At 41.7% G+C, this 22,101-nt stretch overlaps 1 protein-coding gene across 5 annotated transcripts; it reads left to right on the top strand.

Annotated features, from left to right (window-relative positions):
* Positions 1-15,118: 15,118 nt before the first annotated feature.
* Positions 15,119-21,404, top strand: pskh1 (protein serine kinase H1). Of its 5 annotated transcripts, none has more exons than XM_010883890.3 (3): positions 15,119-15,443; positions 16,436-17,436; positions 18,672-21,404. In XM_010883890.3, the coding sequence occupies exons 2-3, from the start codon at positions 16,501-16,503 to the stop codon at positions 18,987-18,989; spliced, it is 1,254 nt and encodes a 417-aa protein (XP_010882192.1). In that variant the 5' UTR covers positions 15,119-15,443; positions 16,436-16,500; the 3' UTR covers positions 18,990-21,404. The 5 variants fall into 5 exon arrangements, with proteins under 5 accessions (XP_010882192.1, XP_019912096.1, XP_010882190.1 ...); XM_020056537.2 differs by having other exon boundaries at positions 16,292-17,436; XM_010883888.3 differs by having other exon boundaries at positions 15,119-15,555.
* Positions 21,405-22,101: the final 697 nt, after the last annotated feature.

Genomic DNA, 22,101 nt, shown 5'->3' with positions numbered 1-22,101 from the left:
ATGTCTACTCACTACACAGAACCCACACTCTACTGAATCTCAGCAGAATCTTTAAAAGCTAAGTGGGAGAAAGAACTGGACCCACTTTTATTGTTTTTTAATCAGCTTTAGATTGTATACACAAAATAAGATACTACTAATCATTACTTAAGATAAAACAGTTCAACAAAAAATCTTAATCAAGAAATCTACAAAACATCTACAAAACTACAAAACATGTTTAACAATTACTTGCAAGTTTAAGGTTTATTTGTCAAATTCACTGAACAACATAGCATCATCCAGCACAATGAAATACTTGCCACCACTAATCCTTCAAATACTTGTCACCACTAATCCTGCACAATGAAATAATTGGCAATACTAAGAATTCATAGGAACAATTTTTTCAGTATCTTCCCATTGACAAATAATCAGATCATTCCAAACTCTTAAATGGTATTCTGCAACTTCCTGTGCTACATGGGTATAAATATGAGGTGACATGGGTCAATCTCTCTTAGGATTCTGTGAATATTGGGAAAGGTCAGAGAACACACAAATTAAATTAGACAAATGGTTGTTGACCTTCATAAATTAGGCAATGGTTATCATGAAATAGCAAAATGTCTGAGACTACCTATCTTCACTCTTAAGAAAATAATGAAAACGTTTAAATCAATTGAAGCTTTTATAAACCTGCCTAGAAGAGAACCAGTGTGTATTAAAATGTGTTCTAAAATTTGTGAGCTTATTAGAACTTCTCCTGTCTACTCGTTGGTTTTCACCGGCATAGAGTACACAGGACAATACATTTTTCAAAGATTGTTTTCAATAAATTATCTTATTTTCCCTGTTATCTGAGGTTTAAACCTTGAGAAGGTAAGCATGTAATGCGGTATGTCTAAAACATTCTCTAAAGCCATTCAAAAATGTTAATCGTCTTCTGGTGAAGCCATGCTTTTGTGGATTTGGATGTGTGCTATGGGTCGTTGTCGTGCTGAAAAGTAAACTTCCTTTTCATCTTCAGCTTTCTAATGGACGCCTGAAGGTTTTGTGCCAAAATTGCCTGGTATTTAGAACCATTCATAATTCCCTCCACCCTGACTAAGGCCCCGGTACCAACTGAAGAGAAACAGCCCCAAAGCATGATGCTGCCACCACCACGTTTCACTGTGTGTATGGTCTTCTTGGGGTGATGTGCATTGTTGTTTTTGATCCGAACATACCTTTTGGAATTATGGCCAAAAAGTTCAACCTTGGTTTCATCAGACCATAACACATTTTCCCACATGCTTTTGGGGGACTTGATGTTTGTTTTTCAAACTTCCGCCGGGCTTGGATGTTTTTCTTGTTATAAGAAAAGGCTTCCGTCTTGCCACCCTACCCCATAGCCCATTCATATGAAGAATACGGGAGATTGTTGTCACATGTAGCACACAGCCAGTACTTGCCAGAAATTCCTGTAGTTCCTTTAATGTTGCTGTAAGCCTCTTGGAAGCCTCCCTGACCAGTTTTCTTCTCGTCTTTTCATCAATTTTGGAGGGACGTCCAGTTCTTGGCAATGTGTCTGTTGTGCCATATTTTCTCCACTTGATGATGACTGTCTTCACTGTGTTCCATGGTATATCTAATGCTTTGGAAATTCTTTTGTACCTTTCTCATCATCATCATCATCATCTTCTTCCGCTTATCCGGGGCCGGGTCGCGGGGGCAGCAGTCTAAGCAGGGATGCCCAGACTTCCCTCTCCCCAGACACTTCCTCTAGCTCTTCCGGGGGGACACCGAGGCGTTCCCAGGCCAGCCGGGAGACATAGTCCCTCCAGCGAGTCCTAGGTCTTCCCCGGGGTCTCCTCCCGGTGGGACGGGACCGGAACACCTTCCCAGGAAGGCGTTCCGGAGGCATCCGAAAAAGATGCCCAAGCCACCTCAGCTGACCCCTCTCGATGTGGAGGAGCAGGGGCTCTACTCTGAGCTCCTCCCGGGTGACCGAGCTTCTCACCCTATCTCTAAGGGATCGCCCGGCCACCCTGCGGAGAAAGCTCATTTCGGCCGCCTGTATCCGGGATCTTGTCCTTTCGGTCATGACCCAAAGCTCATGACCATAGGTGAGAGTAGGAACGTAGATTGACTGGTAAATCGAGAGCTTCGCCTTGCGGCTCAGCTCTTTCTTCACCACGACAGACCGATACATCGACTGCATTACTGCAGAAGCTGCACCGATCCGTCTGTCAATCTCCCGTTCCATCCTTCCCTCACTCGTGAACAAGACCCCTAGATATTTAAACTCCTCCACTTGAGGCAGGCACTCTCCACCAACCTGAAGCGGGCAAGCCACCCTTTTCCGACTGAGGACCATGGCCTCGGATTTGGAGGTACTGATTTTCATACCCACCGCTTCACACTCGGCTGCAAACCGTCCCAGCGCATGCTGAAGGTCCTGGTTAGAAGGGGCCAACACGACAACATCATCTGCAAAAAGCAGAGACGAAATTGTGTGGTCCCCAAACCTGACACCCTCCGGCCCCTGGCTGCGCCTAGAAATTCTGTCCATAAAAATTACGAACAGAACCGGTGACAAAGGGCAGCCCTGCCGGAGTCCAACATGCACTGGGAACAAGTCTGACTTACTGCCGGCAATGCGGACCAAGCTCCTGCTTCGGTTGTACAGGGACCTGACAGCCCTTAGCAAAGGACCCAGGACCCCATATTCCCCAAGCACCCTCCACAAGATGCCGCGAGGGACACAGTCGAATGCCTTCTCCAAATCCACAAAACACATGTGGATTGGTTGGGCAAACTCCCATGAACCCTCCAACACCCCGTAGAGGGTATAGAGCTGGTCCAGTGTTCCACGGCCCGGACGAAAACCACACTGTTCCTCCTGAATCCGAGGTTCTACTATCGGCCGTATTCTCCTCTCCAGTACCCTGGCATAGACTTTCCCGGGGAGGCTGAGAAGTGTGATCCCCCTATAGTTGGAACACACCCTCCGGTCCCCCTTCTTAAAAAGAGGGACCACCACCCCGGTCTGCCATCCCAGAGGCACTGTCCCCGACCGCCACGCGATGTTGCACAGGCGTGTCAACCAAGACAGCCCCACAACATCCAGAGACTTGAGGTACTCAGGGCGGATCTCATCCACCCCCGGTGCCTTGCCACCGAGGAGTTTCTTGACCACCTCAGTGACTTCAGCCCGAGTGATGGACGAGTCCACCTCTGAGCCCTCATCCTCTGCTTCCTCAATGGAAGAAGTGACAGCGGGATTGAGGAGATCCTCGAAGTATTCCTTCCACCGCCCAACGACATCCTCAGTTGAGGTCAACAGCTGCCCACCTCTACTGTAAACAGCGTTGGTAGGGCACTGTTTCCCTCTCCTGAGGCGCCGGATGGTTTGCCAGAATCTCTTCGAGGCCAGCCGATAGTCCTTCTCCATGGCCTCACCGAACTCCTCCCAGGCCCGAGTTTTTGCCTCCACAACCACCCGGGCTGCAGCCCGCTTGGCCTGTCGGTACCCGTCAGCTGCGTCCCACAAGCCAACCAGGCCTGATAGGACTCCTTCTTCAGCTTGACGGCATCCCTTACTTCCGGTGTCCACCACCGGGTTCGGGGATTGCCGCCTCGACAGGCACCGGAGACCTTACGGCCACAGCTCCGAGCGGCCGCTTCGACAATGGCGGTGGAGAACATGGTCCACTCGGACTCAATATCTCCAACCTCCGTCGGGATCCAGTCGAAGCTCTGCCGGAGGTGGGAGTTAAAGATCTCTCTGACAGGAGACTCGGCCAGACGTTCCCAGCAGACCCTTACAGTTCGCTTGGGCCTGCCGAGTCTGTCCAGCTTTCTCCCCCGCCATCGGATCCAACTCACCACCAGGTGGTGATCAGTTGACAGCTCCGCCCCTCTCTTCACCCGAGTGTCCAAGACATACGGCCGCAGGTCAGATGAGACGACAACAAAGTCGATCATCGACCTGCGGCCTAGGGTGTCCTGGTGCCACGTGCACTGATGGACACCCTTATGCTTGAACATGGTGTTCGTTATGGACAAACTGTGACTAGCACAGAAGTCCAATAACTGAACACCACTCGGGTTCAGATCAGGGGGGCCGTTCCTCCCAATCACGCCCCTCCAGGTGTCACTGTCGTTGCCCACGTGGGCGTTGAAGTCCCCCAGTAGAACAATAGAGTCCCCAGTCGGAGCACTTTCCAGCACCCCTCCCAGAGACTCCAAGAAGGTCGGGTACTCTGCACTGCCGTTCGGCCCGTAGGCACAAACAACAGTGAGAGACCTATCCCCGACCCGCAGGCGCAGGGAAACGACCCTCTCGTTCACCGGGGTAAACTCCAACACATGGCGGCAGAGCTGGGGAGCTATAAGCAAACCCACACCAGCCCGCCGCCTCTCACCATGGGCAACTCCAGAGTGGTGAAGAGTCCATCCTCTCTCAAGGAGTGTGGTTCCAGAGCCCAAGCCATGCGTAGAGGTGATCCCGACTACCTCTAATCGGAACCTCTCAACCTCACGCACTAGCTCAGGCTCCTTCCCCGCCAGCGAGGTGACATTCCACGTCCCTAGAGCTAGTTTCTGTGTCCAGAGATCGGGTTGTCTAGGCCCCTGCCTTCGACTGCCGCCCGATCCTCTTCGCACCGGCCCCTTATGGTCCCTCCTGTGGGTGGTGAGCCCACGGGAGGGCGGCCCCACATCACCCGTTCGGGCTGAGCCCGGCCGGGCCCCATGGGGGAAGGCCCGGCCACCAGGCGCTCGCATACGAGCCCCAACCCCGGGCCTGGCTCCAGGGTGGGGCCCCGGCTGCGCCATACCGGGCGACGTCACGGTACTCATTATGTTGTTCTTCATTAAGGGGGGTTTGAACCGCTCTTAGTCTGACCCGTCGCCTAAGACCTGTTTGCCTTGGGAGACCCTACCAGGGGCATATAGCCCCAGACAACATAGCTCCTAGGGTCACTCGGGTACTCAAACCCCTCCACCACGATAAGGTGGCAGTTCTTGGAGGGGTTGTACCTTTCTCCTGACTGATATCTTTCAACAGTGAGATCCCTCTGATGCTTTGGAAGCTCTCTGCGGAACATGGCTTTTGCTCTGAGATGCAACTAAGAAAATGTCAGGAAAATCCTACTAGCTGAACTTTATTTGTGATTAATCAGAGTCACTTTAAATGATGGCAGGTGTGTAATGATTTCTATTTAACATGAGTTTGAATGTGATTGGTTAATCTGAACACAGCCACATCCCCAGTTATAAGAGGGTGTGCACACTTATGCAACCAGGTTATTGTAAGGTTTTTATTTTTCATTTTCCCCCCTCAAAGATTTCAGTTTGTTTTTCAATTGAATTGTTCACATAATAGGTCACATTAAAGTGGGTGACATGATTTATCTGACATGATTTATCTTTGTCTCATTCTTTTACATCACAAAAACCTGGCATTTTAACAGCAGTGTGTAGACCTTTTATATCCACAGTATATACGGTATGTAATTTTTTTTAAACATATAGTACAAATAACATACTTAAATGTACTTTGCATCTGAAAGTCAAACTCAAGCATTTATTTGGGTAGTGTGTGTTAATTTGTAATATTTATGCATATAATATACGTGTGTGTATTTATATATATATATCTTTTTTCTTTTATAAATATTTTTTTACAAATATGTAAAATAAATAAATAACTTTAGTTTGACTTTCAGGTTCCCAACACTTTTGCACAGTACTGTAAATTGGAACCCAGTGTTTAAATCCAGGATAAATCTGGTTTCAACATCAAGCTGTCTAAATGTACATGTTTCACACGTCTCAGCTTGTCTCCAAGTAATATAATTTGCAAAAAATGTGGTTATGGATTGGTATTTGGATTGCTTGTCATGATTGCCCTCGTTGGGGACAGACAAACTAAACTTGCACACAATGGCATATGGCATTACACTGACTACACTATGCCAAGGCTAAGCTCTGTAACATATTTCCTGACAACTCTCCCATGTTTGACAACTGTTAAGCTTCCGAGGGCATTCTGCTTCACAGATTTGCCCTATGCCCTAACATGCACAACTTCTGGTTTGAAATCTTTAGGATCCTCCTGGAGGTTCAGATCAGATATTTTGTGTTTTTTTTTTTGTGGTGTCTGTATTTAGTTATTTGATGTCTTGCATGTCTGTCTTGTTTGTTTCCTAAAAATAATGAAAGCAAAAACCCTGTCTACATTTGTAATATATATTTATTTTTATTTTTAATTGAACATTTTATATTTGAAACACTGAATGAAGAGGTCCTTCTGCCACTATATTGCTCAGTCCATTCTTGTCTGGTACATGTTATAACCATACTTGATCTGTTCATACTTCGTATCAAATTTTTGGCCAGCTACGCAAATTAACCACATGAGCCACATTCTAAGTTTTAAGTGACCAGATGTTTCCGTTGTTCAGTGATTGTTGTTCAGTGACCTTATTTGCTCAACCTCTCTGGTTATCCCTCAGAAAGAAAATAATAATTTTAAGAATGAAGCTCTTTAGTTTTATCATAATTTATTGTCAAAAAGGTCAGGTTCACCTATATTTGGGAGTGGATGTTGATGCTGTATCAATAATGCTATGCAATGCAACGCTTACTGGCCATGGGCATGGTTGTTTATGCACTGGTTACAATGCATCACTGATCCTACTTGCTCATAGAAGGTCTGTGGAAGCAGGCCAGTATGTAATTGAGGAGGAGGAGGACGAGAGGGGCTGCACAATGTGTGGACTGACCTTGAAAAAACTGGGGAGAGAGCAATGCTTATACAAGTGGCATAGCCTTGGATGGGTGGGATTCAATTATTCATATTGTACTGAAAAATGCTGTGTTTGAGATGACACTGAGCCATTGTATAATACTGCACAATGATGCATAACACACAACTGCAATTCACTCTTTGCCCTCTCTTACACATTTCATAGTGATCCTGGATCCAGCACCAGAACACAGGGCGTTGTGGGTTGGTTAATGGTCTGGTAAGACATGACATGCTCCGGTCACAAGCAGTGAATTTATCAAATGATCAATTCAAATAAAGACATGATAGAGTTTGGTCTGCCAGTAATTGTGTTGAAAATTAGATAGAAAGGGTATTGGTTCAAGCAAATGTTTGACCTTTTACTAATTGTTTCAAATCAATCACACTCTCAAAACCTTCAATAACAACATGAGATGTCCAATCTACAAGAGACTATTTACCCATTTCTCCTGGTCTTTTGTAGCAGCACCTGACAATGTGTAAAATATATCCTTGTTGTGTCTGCCATGGAAGACATAATGTAGATATTTGAGGTTTATCCCCCTGTCCCATATCTCTGCCTCACACGACTGTCCTCAGACTGAATTGAAGAACAACAGAGTTCTGTTTGTGCTGTTCTCCTTCTCTCTGGTGCACGGAGGGTGCCACTCTATTGAAATCAATATTTTCTAACCCTATAGCCTCTCTTCCCGCAGGGACCTCTCTCTGTTGGATCCAGACACAAACAGGAGTGGGTAGGGGCTGGATGTCCTGCCCATCCTCGTCCGGCTCACCCTTACCCTGTTTCTGCATGTTATGATAATGTCATAGAATAATTCCATGGCATAGTGCTCTAGAAACAAAGCATTATAACCTATGATCGTTTCCCAAAAGTACCTATTGACTTCTGTTTTGTTTTTCCCTTGTTTTGTTCAGTCCCTTTATCTGGAAGTGGAAACTGAAGTTAAACAGATGACTTACTGTAGGTTCTAATTTCTCCCATCTTGTTCTGCCTCTATATGTAGGAGGAAATAAATATAAAATTGTGACAGTAAAATATATTTTAAGTAGAGTTATCATTTCACAATTGTCTTTGTTTTTCTTAATATCTGAATTTAGATTGATAAGGGTCTATTTACAGTGCCCTGTGGATTTATTGGACACCTTGGTAAAAATAAGGGGGAAAATGCTATTATAAAATGTCATTGTTCTTTACCAGCTTGATCTTACACTCAAAGTATGAATGAAAACAAACCTTAATTGACACAACATTTTTAAAGAAAAAGAAAATTCTAATTAAATTATTATTATTTTGAAAACTGTCACAATTATTGAAAACTTAGAGGTTCTCATGAAACAAATCTAAAAGTATCTTCTCATTATATATATTGAGAGGATACTGGGGTATAAATATGAGAACACACACAGCTAACTCACTAATTAATCTATTAACAAGGGAAAGCAGAGGACACACAAATAAAATTAGAAGTTTGTTGATCTTTATGACGTAGATCAGTGGTTCCCAACCAGGGGTTCTAGGCCACCCTGGGGGTACTTGGCCTCTCCACAGGGGATACTTGAAAATACTTATGACACCATAGGCTTACTAGTGAAATTAACATGAGTGGGTACTTCAGGGGTACTCCAAAGCAGTGCAAAATCTTTTTGGGGGTACAGTAACTGAAAAAGGTTGGGAGCCACTGAAGTAGATAATGGCTGGAAAAATAGCTACATATGATACCTGAAAAGAGACAGTGGGGAGAACAAGTATTAGATACACTGCTGATTTTCCCACTTACAAAGCATGCAGAAGTCTGTCATTTTTATCATAGGTACTCTTCAACTGTGAGTGACGGTTGAAGAAAGAATTGCAAACAAAGGTTTCTCTACCAAATATTAAGTTCTGCTTTTCTGATGTATCAAATACTTATGTCATGCAATAAAATGCAAATGTATTACTTAAAAATCATACAATGTGATTTTCTGGATTTTTGTTTTAGATTCCGCTTCTCACGGTTGAAGTGTACCTATGATAAAAATTATAGACCTTGGGGTCATCACGTCATCACGTCCCCAAAATAACAACTACACTCCACCTCCATTCCAACAAGCTTTTTGTAAATCCTCCCATTGAAAACATTTGGAGTGAGCTGAAGACACAAGCAATGACAAAGGACTGTAAAGGATCTGGAGAGATTCTGTATGGATGAATGTTCTCAGATCCCTGGCTATACTCTCTTCTACTAAAATGAACACAATAGGATTGCAAGGGGAAGAAAAAATACAAAATGCAGGGGTACCAATAATTTTGTCATACATATTTTAGAGAAAAATATGTATTTCTTCATTTTTATTAACTCAAATGTAAGATTTATATCACATTTTAAGAGTAAGATCAAGTTAAAACAACATAGATTTTTTGCTCATCTTTACCAAGGGGTCCAATACTTCATAGAACATTGTATGGAACTCATCCCCCAGCTTGAAAGAAATATTATAACACAGCAGGCAGCATTTAACAAAAAGCATGGGACACGAAAGCAGTATAACATAAGCCTATCACAAGATTTATAGCTATAAACCTGTTCATATTCAAAATTTATAATTGACAAATCCACAGACCAGACCAGATCTCCAATTAAAATTAACCAGCTACGGTAAGGGCATGTGTTTCATTACCAGAGAATAAAACACTGGATAGACTTATCTTAGTTTGCATAATCATTTCCATAGCATTTGAATTTACACCGGCATGTTTGAGATGTACCAAGCAGGACTGTGGCCATCAATCACGGAAAAGTTCAAATCTGTTCATCAAAGTTCAGATCATAGTTCAACCTGGATAACACAGTGAAGTAAACTGTATTCTGTATGGAAGATGTACATTCTATCCTCAGACACTAAGGCTGAAAATATGATACAATGACCAAGAGCTGTGTGTGTTTGCAGAAAGCTGTGCACTTCTAGACATTTTGTCATGAGAGAAAAAGTGTTAATTTAAAGCTAATTCCCAGCAATAATGCAAAATTAACCACAGAATTGAGAGATCATCTGCAGAAAAACAGGGCTGAAAAAAAAACACAACCCTGTGTTTCAGAACCATGTTTTGAAAACCATTCAAGTTCAGTTGTGGAAATAACAACTTCATTAGTTCCCATCGATTGACTATTATTTTTGTTTGGTTGTTGGGGATTGTAACAAAGAAAAATGACTGTCATAACAAGAGGAACATTGTTAATGGACTACCAACATTTAAAATTGCATATTGTGCATTCTATTAATACAACTTCAGAGAATTATTTAAAAAAATTAAATGTATAATTTTGTAAGAACCCCACTAGGTGAGTATGACAGCATATAGGATGCTGTGCGTGTGCGTGTGTGTGTAGCAAATATAAAGCTAAGATTAATTTCTCTCTGTAGCCATATTGTAATTCCCCACTGAGATGGGATGGGTCCCTGAAAGAGTCCCAATGGAAATCATACTAGGCAGCAGTGGGTTTGCTATTGCCCTGCTCTCAATGAAACAGTGATGAATAATCCATAGAGGGACTGTGTGGAGGGGTGTGTTGATGGGAATGCACAAAGTCATATACCCAGTGTCTTTGACATGGGAAATCTATTGCTTGTAGGCACTTCCCTGCATGGCAAGAATTTTTCTTGAAATCTGTAACTGGCAAATATTGTTAGTATTTTGTGAATGCAATTATAAATAATTGTGCTGCATAAACAAAATCTGAAAGCTTAAATATTGATGGTGCAAGAGCATCCTATTGATAATATGCTGTGCATGTGTATACACACCATTCAATAGTTTGGGCTTAGAAATGTCCTAATTTTTTTGTCCATTCAAATAGCATCAAATTGATTGTTAATCAATTGGCCAAAATGGCCAGAAACAAATAACTTTCTTCTGAACCTCGTCAGTCCATCCTTGTTCTGAGAAATTAAGGCTAATCCATGTGAGAAATTGCCAAGAAACTGAAGATCTCATACAACGATATGTACTTCACAAACTGACTCTAACCAGAATAGAAAGAGGTGTAGGAGGCCCTGGTGCACAACTGAGCAAGAGGACAAATACATTAGAGTTTCTAGTTTGAGAAACAGACGCCTCACAGTTCCTCAACTGGCAGCTTCATTAAATAGTACATGCAAAACACCAGTCTCAACATCAACTATGTAAAGGTTACTGCCTTCTAGGCAGAGCTGCAAAGGAAAAGCAATACCTCAGACTGGCCAGTAAAAAGATATGATTAAGATGGGCAAAATAACAAAGACATTGAAAAGAGAAAGACTGGAAAAAAGTGTAATGACAGATGCATCTAAGTTTGAGGTGTTCAGATCACAAAGAAAAACATTCATGAGACGCAGACCAAATTTAAAGATGCTGGAGGAGTGCTTGACGCCTTCTGCCAAGTATGGTGAAGGCAACGTGATGGTCTGGGGGTTCTTAGGTAGTGGTAAAGTGGGAGATCTCTACAGGCTAAAAGGGATCTTGAGGAAGGAAGGCTATCCCTCCATTTTGCAACGCTAGGCAATACCCAGTAGTCAGTGCTTTATTGGAGCCAGTTTCTTCCTACAACAGGACAATGACCCAAAGCACTGCTCCAAACTATGCAATACATTATTAGGGAAGAAGCAGTCATCTGGCATTCTGTCTATAATGGAGTGGCCTGCACAGTCAATGGATCTCAACCCTATTGAGCTGTTGTGGGAGCAGCTTGACTGTATAGTATGTAAGAATTGCCCACCAAGCCAATCCAAATTGTGGGAGGTGCTTCAGGAAGTATGGAGGTGATTCAGGAAGTAATCTCTTCAGATTACCGCAACATTTTGACAACTAGAATGCCAAAGGTCTGCAAAGCTGTAATTGATGCAAATGGAGGATTCTTTGATGAAAGCAAAATGAAAGCAAATTATTATTTCAATTAAGTGCTCCCAAACCTTTAAATGGTAGTGTGTGTATATGTATACAGTATATACACATGAATATATATATTTTTCCTGGAAATAATTAAGAGACCACTGCACCTTTTTCTTTCTTTTCCAAAAAAGTTGAAAAGGAAGGTTTTGAGTTAGGTACAGAAGCATTCAATTTGCAGTGGTCTCTTAATTTTAACCCTTCTGTTCCTCACTCAAAACCTTCCTTTTTTGGAAAGGAAAGAAAAAGGTGCAGTGGTCTCTTATTTTTTTCCGGAGCTGAGCTCTGGAAGAAATTAAGAAACCACTCCTAATTATTCTAAAATCAACATCTCTACATATATGGCAGCCATTTAATTCCAGTGTCTGTTAAATTCCAAACAGGCACACCTCATTTTACTTAATGAGGTACTGATTAGGTGATTACCTGAACCAAATCTAATTTAATGAGGAAAAGTATAAAAACCACTGCTGTGGTCATCATTATCCTCTTGCATTAGGACCAGCTGGATGGCAAAAACAGTGCAAGTAGTACCTCAAAGGTAATTTGAATTAAAAAAAGAACTATTCAGTATGCCAAAAGAGTTGAAAAGAAAAGCTCTGAGTGAGGAAAAGATGGGTTCAATTCTGGCTTTACTGGCAGAGGGATACAGTGAGCGTCAGGTTGCTTCCATCCGTAAAATGTGATGGTTCATAAGAACAAGGTCAAGCAACAGACATTGGGGACAACAAAGCTACAGACTGACAGAGGGCGAAAATTACTGCCACTGCCCAAGATGACCGTCAACTCATTCGAATGTCACTCAACAACCGTAGGATGACATCAAGTGACCTACAAAAAGAAATGTTCAGCTTTGCCCAACACCTGGTTGTCTGATGGTTAGACGGAGACCTGAAGAGGCCTACAAGCCACAGTGTCTCGCACCCACTGTGAAATTTGGTGGAAGATTGATGATGATCTAGGGATGCTTCAGCAAGGCTAAAATCGGGCAGATTTGAATCGAGCCAAGTACAAGGTTCTCCTGGAAGAACACCTGCTTCCTTCTGCTCTGACAATGTTCCCCAACTCTAAAAATTGGTTTTTCCAGCTGGACAATGCTTCATGCCTCACACCCAATCAACGTGGAGGACCACCACATCAAGACCCTGTCATGGCCAGGCCAATATCCAGACCTGAACCCCATTGAAAACCTCAATCCATCACAATCCATCAAACAAAGCCGAGCTACTTAAATTTTGTGCCAGGAGTGGCATAAAGTCACCCAACAACAATGTGACAGACTGGTGGAGTGCATGCCAAGACGCATGAAAGCTCTGATAAAAAATCTGGGTTATTCCACCAAACATTGATTCCTGAACTCTTCCTAAGTTAAAACATTTGTATGATGTTGTTGAAAAATGAATATGAATTTGTTTCTTTTGCATTATTTGAGGTCTGAAAACAATGCATATTTTTTGGGTTATTTTGACCAGTTGTTATTTTCTACAAATAAATACTCTAAATGATAATATTTTTATGTTCAAAGTTTGCAGTCTGATGACATATGACTCTTAGAATTTCCTCAGCATGTCATGGTTTTGAAAATGTAACACATTTAATTGGATATAGATGATTTCTTTTTTTATACTTTAGTAACCTGTCTTCCACCACAGAATTTGTGTATAATGAGAATTTCAAGTTACAGAGAAGGGCTTGGAAAAGGATTGTTCATATATTAAATGTTCAAGAAGCGCTTTGCAAGCTGAGAACATTATTTAAGGTTTCATGTTGAAACATATAATATTCAATGAGCAGTGGAAAATATGCTCCTGAAGGGGTAGTCAATAAAATAACAGGCAATTCTCAAAATAATTTCTTTAAGTAATGTTTTCATTTACTATTGGTTGTTTGGCTGATTCTGCCTTGGATCCTTGCTCTATCTGAGGGAATGCAATGTCAAAAATAACATTCACAGAAGATGGTTCCTATTAAATCTTAATTTTGTGTCCTTGCTTAAAATGACATTTTTAATTAAAGCCTCAGTTCTTCAGTTCAACTTTCCTTAGAAAGTCCCCATTGCCATTGGACTGGACAGGAAACAGAAGAGCAGACACCACAAAGAGTTTAGGGGATCTGACATAAAGCAGTACAACAGATCAACAAACTCTCAAAGTTTACCAAGTCTTGTCTCAAAGGATGCTCTTAGTGTGCTCCACTCTGAGAAGAATGAGTAACAATGACCATGATGACAATAATTGGGAGCGAGAGAATAAAGACAGAGAGAATCAGTTGAGCTTTTAATAGAGCTGCTTCCCTCTCCATGTTGATAAATAATGCATAGCAGTCAGCAAATTCGGATTTAACTGATGATATTGACCTTTTTTAAAGAGAGGAGTATAGGTTTGGACAGAGGAAGAGGGAGGGAAAGACAAGATGGGAGAGAATGTGCTGGAGGGGAGATAACATTGCTATGCAGGGGAGACAACATGATTGTCAATAATTTTGAAAGGATTGAGAAAGAATCTCTATCAAGGAGACAGAGGGGCACTCAATCAGAAACTTAAAACTGTAAACCTCCCATCTATTATTCAGGTCCCTGAACACATCTGCCTTGCAGGACCAGACGTTTGGGACAGCAGTAAACTTGTACAATTTAGAATTATCCACCACCAAGTTAAGCACCTAACCCACAGTGCGACGAGGAAAGGATTTAGAAGTCTGTCTCAGGCTTGAACTACATCTCCTTGTCGTGTAAATCCTCTCTCTTTCTCTCTGCAGGCACTGTGTTGGTTAACAGGACATTTGTCGCTGGGAATTGCAGTCTCATTTCGAATGTCACATCAAATCGTTCGTGCCCTTTACAAGTAGTTTGTAAATGGCACAGTTTGACACTAGTCCAACACAAATCATGACATTCACTAATACTAGATGTATACAAAAAACGTACGCCTTGCGCGAACTCAGCAAGACGCGTGAAGGTACATATTTCATTTCACCCCAAAGTTTATTTGGAGGCATATTTCACCATCATTTTTGAGAAGCGTTGTAATTCTAATGTATCACATCCACGTGGCGCCACCATGTGGATCTGTCTGGTTAAGCGGAATAATGATTATTATTATTAGTTTGTAAATGTAACAAACTTACTCTGCCTTTATTTCAAGTTTCTGCTCTAAGCTATAGCTCATACAATATCAGATTGTATAGATAGATCTTGCAACAAAAAGATAAAACATAATTCAACACTCAAGCCATTGATAAGGTAAAATATTACATTGTATTTTTAAATGAGTTATTAACAAGATAGCAACTTCAAGTGGATAGGCTTACACTAATTCAGGCCAGATACGTTGTATATCCTTCATTCTTCAAAGTTTTCTATGAACACTTGAGGTAATAAGACGTGAAAACAAAATATGAACAAAAATGGCAATATCAGTGCGTTGGTAACTTATTTGTCTCCAGGAAGTGAGCTCACTACGTACTCCTGAAGATTTTCTGGAGTCGAAACAAGCAGAAGAGGTGGTTCCTACAAAGAAGTTTGTAGAGGAAAAAGGTGGTCCCACACAAAAACACCGTTTAAGAAGCGAACGACCGAGCGCTGCAATATTGCGTTTTTGTTACCGAGTTGTTGCATTTACGCGCAAAATGAAGACATAAACTTGTTTCAATTTACGCAAAATGTTATCAGAGACAGCCGAGCAAGCGGTATGCTGTTATATCAACTGGATTACACTTTAAAAACCCGAACCCAAAAAAATGGAGAGAACAGCTGAGAGTGGGGTGAGCAGGAGGTTGGCGTTGGAAAGTTAGGAAGTCCAGCCTTGTTACTCCGGTTCTCATTAGTAGTTAGCTAGCTAAATATTTAATTAGCTAACTTGGATATAACGTTAAGGTGAGATTTTTTGTTTTTATAAACTCATGAATGGCATCAAATTTACTCATAAAAGCATATTGTTAACCAGTACTTAACGATAACTGCCCCTTTTATAACGTTCGATTCTTGAAGCTAAATAAGAAATGGACTGAAACGTTACAAGCGTTTTATGTTTGATATTTTTCTGTTCCCAAACACAACTGTGAAATAGCCAGTTAAGGCCTATAATGTACTTTATTAGGCCTATTCCAAGTTCATGCTACAGAGGAATGCTATGGTAATATCGGCATTTAGGTTTGCAACATCATGGCCGACCAAGTTATTTAGCAGGCTACATGCCCCAAATTGATAGTCAATGTTGTCGTATGCTGCAACAATGTATCATTTTCTAATGTAGGATATTTTGTACATTTTATGTCTATGGGTTATTGTCAATACCGCTTTTTTCTCTTTTGAAATGGCATTATAGTTGGGATGGCTAAACCGTTACATTTTTAGCCTTATGCCAAACATTTTTGCTAGGCCCGATTAGGGACCTTTTATCAGCCCAGTCTTCATACCACTAACACCATTGTGTATTTTATTTATCAATTTTCATTTATATTCAATAGTTGACACAGCATAACAAATAGGTATGACTGTTGCAGTCTGTTTAGTCATTCATTCATGTAGCGTGCACATTTTTTGGTGCTGATTTTATTTTAACAATCGGCTACATTCATGTGTAATTCTTACCCTGCATTCTTTCTTTTAGAATTGCCACATTTAATCAGTGTACCAACGTGTGGAGAAGCTGTTTTCTGAGTGCCTGTCGCAGTGATTACCATTGATTAAGTTGGTTCAGTAGACCACTGTATTTCCTCAAGAGTTTTGGCTGTTGTGGTTTGATGCTCCTCAGTGCCTAGATGTTGCGTGTGCGATGAAGATGTCCTGCTGGTCCCAGCGGGACAGGATTGTGATGTGATGGGGTGCAGGACGAGCAAGGTCCTCCCTGAGCCCCCTGGAGATGTCCAACTAGACTTGGTCAAAAAGGTGGAGCCCCTCCAGACTGACATCTACAAACATTTCATTCGAGGCGACGGCAGTGGGAGCAAAATGGGAGGGGATAAAACTGGGTCTCCCTCCCCCCAGGCCCAGTTACCACCTGACACGGGTCAACCAGAGGCCTCTGACCCACGCCGAAATAAGGTAGCCAGGTACAGGGCTAAGTTTGACCCCCGGGTCACAGCCAAATATGACATCAAGGCTCTGATAGGGCGAGGTAGCTTCAGCAGGGTTGTGCGTGTGGAGCACAAAAGCACACGGCAGCCCTACGCCATCAAGATGATCGAGACGCGCTACAGAGAGGGCCGGGAGGTGTGTGAGTCCGAGCTGTGTGTCCTGCGGCGTGTCCGCCACACCAACATCATCCAGCTGATGGAGGTGTTTGAGACAGTTGAGAGAGTGTACATGGTTATGGAGCTGGCTACGGGGGGAGAGCTGTTTGACCGTATTATTGCCCGTGGCTCCTTCACAGAGAGAGACGCTACCCGTGTCCTGCAGATGGTACTAGACGGGGTCAAGTATCTACACACACTTGGCATCACCCATCGTGACCTCAAGCCTGAGAACCTGCTCTACTATCATCCCGGTGCCGACTCTAAGATCATGATCACTGACTTTGGGCTGGCCAGTACTCGTAAAAAGGGGGACGAATGCTTGATGAAGACCACTTGTGGGACACCAGAGTACATTGCCCCAGAGATCCTGGTTCGGAAACCTTATACAAATGCTGTTGACATGTGGGCTCTAGGGGTCATCTCCTACATTCTGCTGAGCGGCACCATGCCTTTTGAGGATGACAACCGCATGCGTCTCTACCGCCAGATTCTCAAGGGGAAGTACAGCTTCTCTGGGGAGGTGAGCACTTGTTACCTCGCACCGTTCGTCATCCATTTACATCCTATTACCGCATACGTGTGCTGTCATCCATTTACTGTTACCTCACACGCGCTGTCATCCATATGCATCCTGTTATCTCACACACGCTGTCATCATTTAGATCCAGTTACCTCACACTCGTATTCATCCATTGAGATCTTACCATCATCCATTTTGATCCTATTCATATTGATCACCTCACCCAGGTTACTGGTAAAAATGTGCTTGCTCTGAATGGGATGTCAAACTCTCCTTCAGGCTGTTTTTATGATTGTGATAAATAATGTTTTCAATTTACCGTCAGTTCATGTTATGAGAATGTCAGTGTGGGAATGTGAGCTGAATGTGTTATCTGTGGGTCTAAAAAAAATACAGTGTTATTGAGGGCTTGCTGGGAGACTGGAGTTGCAGCTGTTCAAAGTTGGTGAGGTGTAAAATCAGACTTGGTGGTGTAAACTAGAGATTTGATTAAGTGGACAATGTCTTAGTGCTAGAAAAAAAATAGAATGAAAAGTATTTTCCCTCAGTTGCAGTAATTATGGGTTCTTCAGGTACTTGGCTGTCCAATCAAATAGAAAGACTTAAGCAATACCTGAATGCTCGCAGACTAATACGAAGTTTATTATATATAAAAATCTAAAAGATGTCTCTTACTTCAATTCATAATGGATGCATTGCAGACAGTTGCTAATGTGTTAGGTTTCATTTTAATGAAAAACGTGTGTCTGTGTTTCTGGACTGGGCACAATGCTCATGTCATCTCTATCGTTTCAACACCACCCCCCTTCGTGACTTTGTGATGTAAGTTCCAGGCAGTAACCACACTGTGTTTGTCTGTGTGTGTCAGGGCCTTTTTATATTCCAAATAAGACAAGCGTAGCTTCTCAGTGGGGGTAAAATACAAGGGTGTAGCTATTATTCTTTTGTAAAGGCCTCATGTTTCTGCTCTAGTCTAAGGAACCCCCCCCCCGCCTCCCTGGTGTTCACATTGCAAACTTATCATTGGCTATTAGCATGTAGCCTGTAAGGTTTGCAGAGCCTCAGTCCAGCCATTTCCAATTACTGTAGCTGTTCTTCACTCTGCTGCCCTCTGTCTGTCTTGTTTTTTATTTTCCAACATTGAGCTGTTATCCACACGTGTGTTGGACAGAGAGACTCTTCTATTACTAGACTTGCCTGAAAATGTAAATTCCTTCCTTTTCCTCCCTACTTAGCCGTGGCCCAGTGTGTCCAACCTGGCCAAGGACTTTGTAGACCGGGTGCTGACAGTGGATCCCAGCGAGAGGCTGACTGCCGGCCAGGCCCTGAAGCACCCCTGGATCGTCAGCATGGCCGCCTCGTCGTCCATGAAGAACCTGCAGCGGTCCATTTCCCAGAACCTCCTGAAGAGGGCCTCGTCACGCTGCCACAGCACCAAGTCTGCCCAATCCACACGGTCTAGCCGCTCTACCAAGTCCAACAAGGCTCGCCGTGCTCGGGAGAAAGAGCTGCGGGAGCTCAACCGCCGCTACCAGCAACAATACAATGGCTGAATAATGGTTATTGCAGTGGACTGCAGTGTTGTAAAACTCATGTTGCAGGTGTCATTTAGAGCACAAGCAGCGGCCTATTACAGCACTTCAGCTTAGCTATAATGGCAAAATCCATCCTTGGCCATAGTGCTGCTGAGACAAAACATCCTTACATTTCACCCCTTTCCTAGATTGCTATTCCATAATGTGTTTTTTTCCTTTCCTTTGTGTCTCATCTATTTATTTATTATTGTCATGATTATTGTTCCAGTTGAAAATGGTCACTTGAAGCTGTCCATTTAAACATATCTGTTGAACAGAATTCTAGGTAATGAGGTTTTAGGAAGGGATGTTAAAATGCTGTTCCTGCACTTGTTCCTGATTATTTGCTGTGAATTTATGTTGATTTAGGTTGCTTGCGATGGTGGAGATATGTTTCTGAATAGATCCTGAGACAAAAAGCACAATGATACTTTGTGCTGAAATATAATTGTCAGTCAATGCCAAAATAAACATTTAATTTTGGTTTTAGAATTTAATAATATCTAACTGTATTGTATCCTGACCTGTTGCTTTCATAGATTGAAAATTGTCTTTCTTGCCAGGATTCAGTTTTTATAACCTGTCCAATTTGTATGTTTTTCTATTTGTTCTGGGATAATTTTAACTGTGAGCTTGAAAGGCTGTGGGAGGTTGACTGGAAACTCCAAATAAGGAAGGATGATCCAGCGCTTTTGCATTGTTGTCATTGTGAGGACCAGGAGAATGATTTGGCTCAAACCAATTCCTGTCTCTGCACTCCAGTTCCTGCTACATCATCTGAGATGGACAGCCCTGTTGAAATGAAGGATATGCGTCAAGTGATGTGTTGTTTAACAAACTTATGGAGAAGTTTGTTGAAAGCTCAGTATTCATTTAAATTGTTGTATGAAATATTTGCAGACATGCCATGTTTTATTACTATATTTCTTTCCATAATTGTAACTTAACAAATTGTGTAGATTGACAACGATTGTGCCATGATGGATGTTTTGCCAGATGTAGATTCCACAGACAGCTGTTAGGACAGACCAAATCAAATCTAGCCTTTGTTCACTATTGCCATGTCTTAATAATCAAGAATAACTGCAGTCAAATTATAAGTCTAAAAACAAGTTTGTTTCACAATGATTTGTTTTATGTTGTTCTCTTGAAAGGATCTCTCTTTAATGCATTAGATGTTTAATTACGAGTGTACCTTGTTATTGCCTGTGAATGCACTTAACCTATTTAATTAATAAGTGATGGATTCAAGGACCTGATTTCATTTACCTGATAACTTCCTGTTTCTAGCAGCTCATTTTGAGGAGTCATCCAATTGTGTTATGAAGGGCTTAAAAAGTAATTTCGTCAAATAATTATACCTCTGGTTATTGCCTTCACAGGATTAGTAGTAGGTTTTCTCTTATTACACATGCTCTTTTTAGGTCATTTTGTATTTATCATTTTGATCCCTACAACCAGAACACTTATAAAAATAAATGTGTATCATTTGGTCATGTATGAACTTTTGAGAAATTTATGTTGAGAATCTGTGGTATTTTGAAGTGAATATGATAAAGATACTGGAAATTCAACAGAGCCGTATCAAGCTGACCTCAGTCTCTCTTTTGGTATTTCTATAATGTTACATAATTCTTTATGTCAATACTCAGTTGGTCCTACTGCTGTTGTTCGTTTTGTAAGTTGTTGCACTTCCAGTAAAGTGCAGTGGTGTCTCACCCCGCCACCCCCCACTTGGTCACCTGTTGATGTAATGGTAACTCAATACTTAGCATATTTTGTTGTTGATCACATGAAGTGTCTATTATGTTAATTACTTTTGTATTATTTTCATTGATTGCATGTTTCTGTATGTCAGGCAGCATAAATCTGTAACATGCATTCTCCACCCCACAGATCTAATAATTCCATGGTTTCAGTCAACTTGATTGTTTTTCAAACACCACTGTCTTGCATTTGTTTTTATCAGAGGTTTGGTTGTAATGCAAATTTGGCATTCCATTTACATCCCTGAAAAACCTGCTGGACATAAGGTAATGCAAAACTTGTTTTAATGGAGAACACTTCAAAATACAATAATTAAGTGTGCAATGCGTGCCAAGACAATGAATAACCAAAAAGTATTTTCATGCAATTTTGCAGAATGTAGACACATTTTCTCAAAGTACTTTCACCTTTTCTACACATTGTACAATGTATAAATGCCATTGTCCCTTTCTGAAGTTGCCAATTCAACACTGTTACCTGAATGCAATTGTTATATGTTCTTGTTCATTTGTGTTTTAAATGAGTGATAACACATTGATTCCTCTACATTAACTTTTTTTAAACGGTGAACTTGTTCAAAAACTAAAGTTTTATGCAAATGTGCCAAATAAACAAACTGAAAGCTGAGTTATTTCTGTATTCCCAAGGAAATCTAACACAAAATATTTTCCATGTTTATGTTGCTATGGTCCCTTATGTTACTGCCCTATTTATTTATTATTCAAAAATCTAATATGGCAAAAAGGTTTTGCTGCAATATAAGATCAACTTGGGCCCTGCTAGCACCATTTATGCTACAGTGGTATGAATTTTAGGCAGAGCAGCAGATGAAACGGCAGATGATCTGTCAGCTTTTAACACCTTGCTACACACCAGTCTATAAATTGCGCTTGAGCAAGAGCTTTTTCCTGAAGGGTTCCAGCGGGCTGTTCTTAGTAAAATACAGTCAACCACCTGAGGGAGATGTGTTAAAAAATAATGAAATAAGTATAATTAGCCAGTACATTTGTGCCTGCTTTTAGATACCTATGTTTTACATTTGTTTTCATTTCTCTGTTTTATTTCCCACTTTTGTGATATCCAATGTCTTTAAGGTCCTTTAAAGGCTTTATCACAGAAACTCCCAGTGAACGGGGGACAGTTAATGTTGAGATTCAGTATGTCTTCAGAAGCACATATGATACTGTTCTGGTTTTATCACATTGCTCCCTTAACCAGGAAGAATGGAATGGAATCCTTACACGCAGGAAGGAACACAACCTCTGGCCTTCTACCTTGATTGAGCTCACAGGCACCCAAGCTGCCATAAATACCTCTGAACTAC

The sequence above is a fragment of the Esox lucius genome, chromosome 19 (genome assembly GCF_011004845.1).
Source record: "Esox lucius isolate fEsoLuc1 chromosome 19, fEsoLuc1.pri, whole genome shotgun sequence".
NCBI lineage: Eukaryota > Metazoa > Chordata > Actinopteri > Esociformes > Esocidae > Esox > Esox lucius.
The sequence above is the reverse complement of the archived record's forward strand: the minus strand, read 5'-3'. Positions and strand labels throughout refer to the sequence as shown.

Coding starts and splice junctions, on each gene's coding strand:
- pskh1 (XM_010883890.3), top strand. CDS start 16,501: ATGGGGTGCAGGACGAGCAAGGTCCTCCCTGAGCCCCCTGGAGATGTC. Junction 17,437..18,671: donor AGTACAGCTTCTCTGGGGAG/GTGAGCACTTGT, acceptor CTCCCTACTTAG/CCGTGGCCCAGTGTGTCCAA.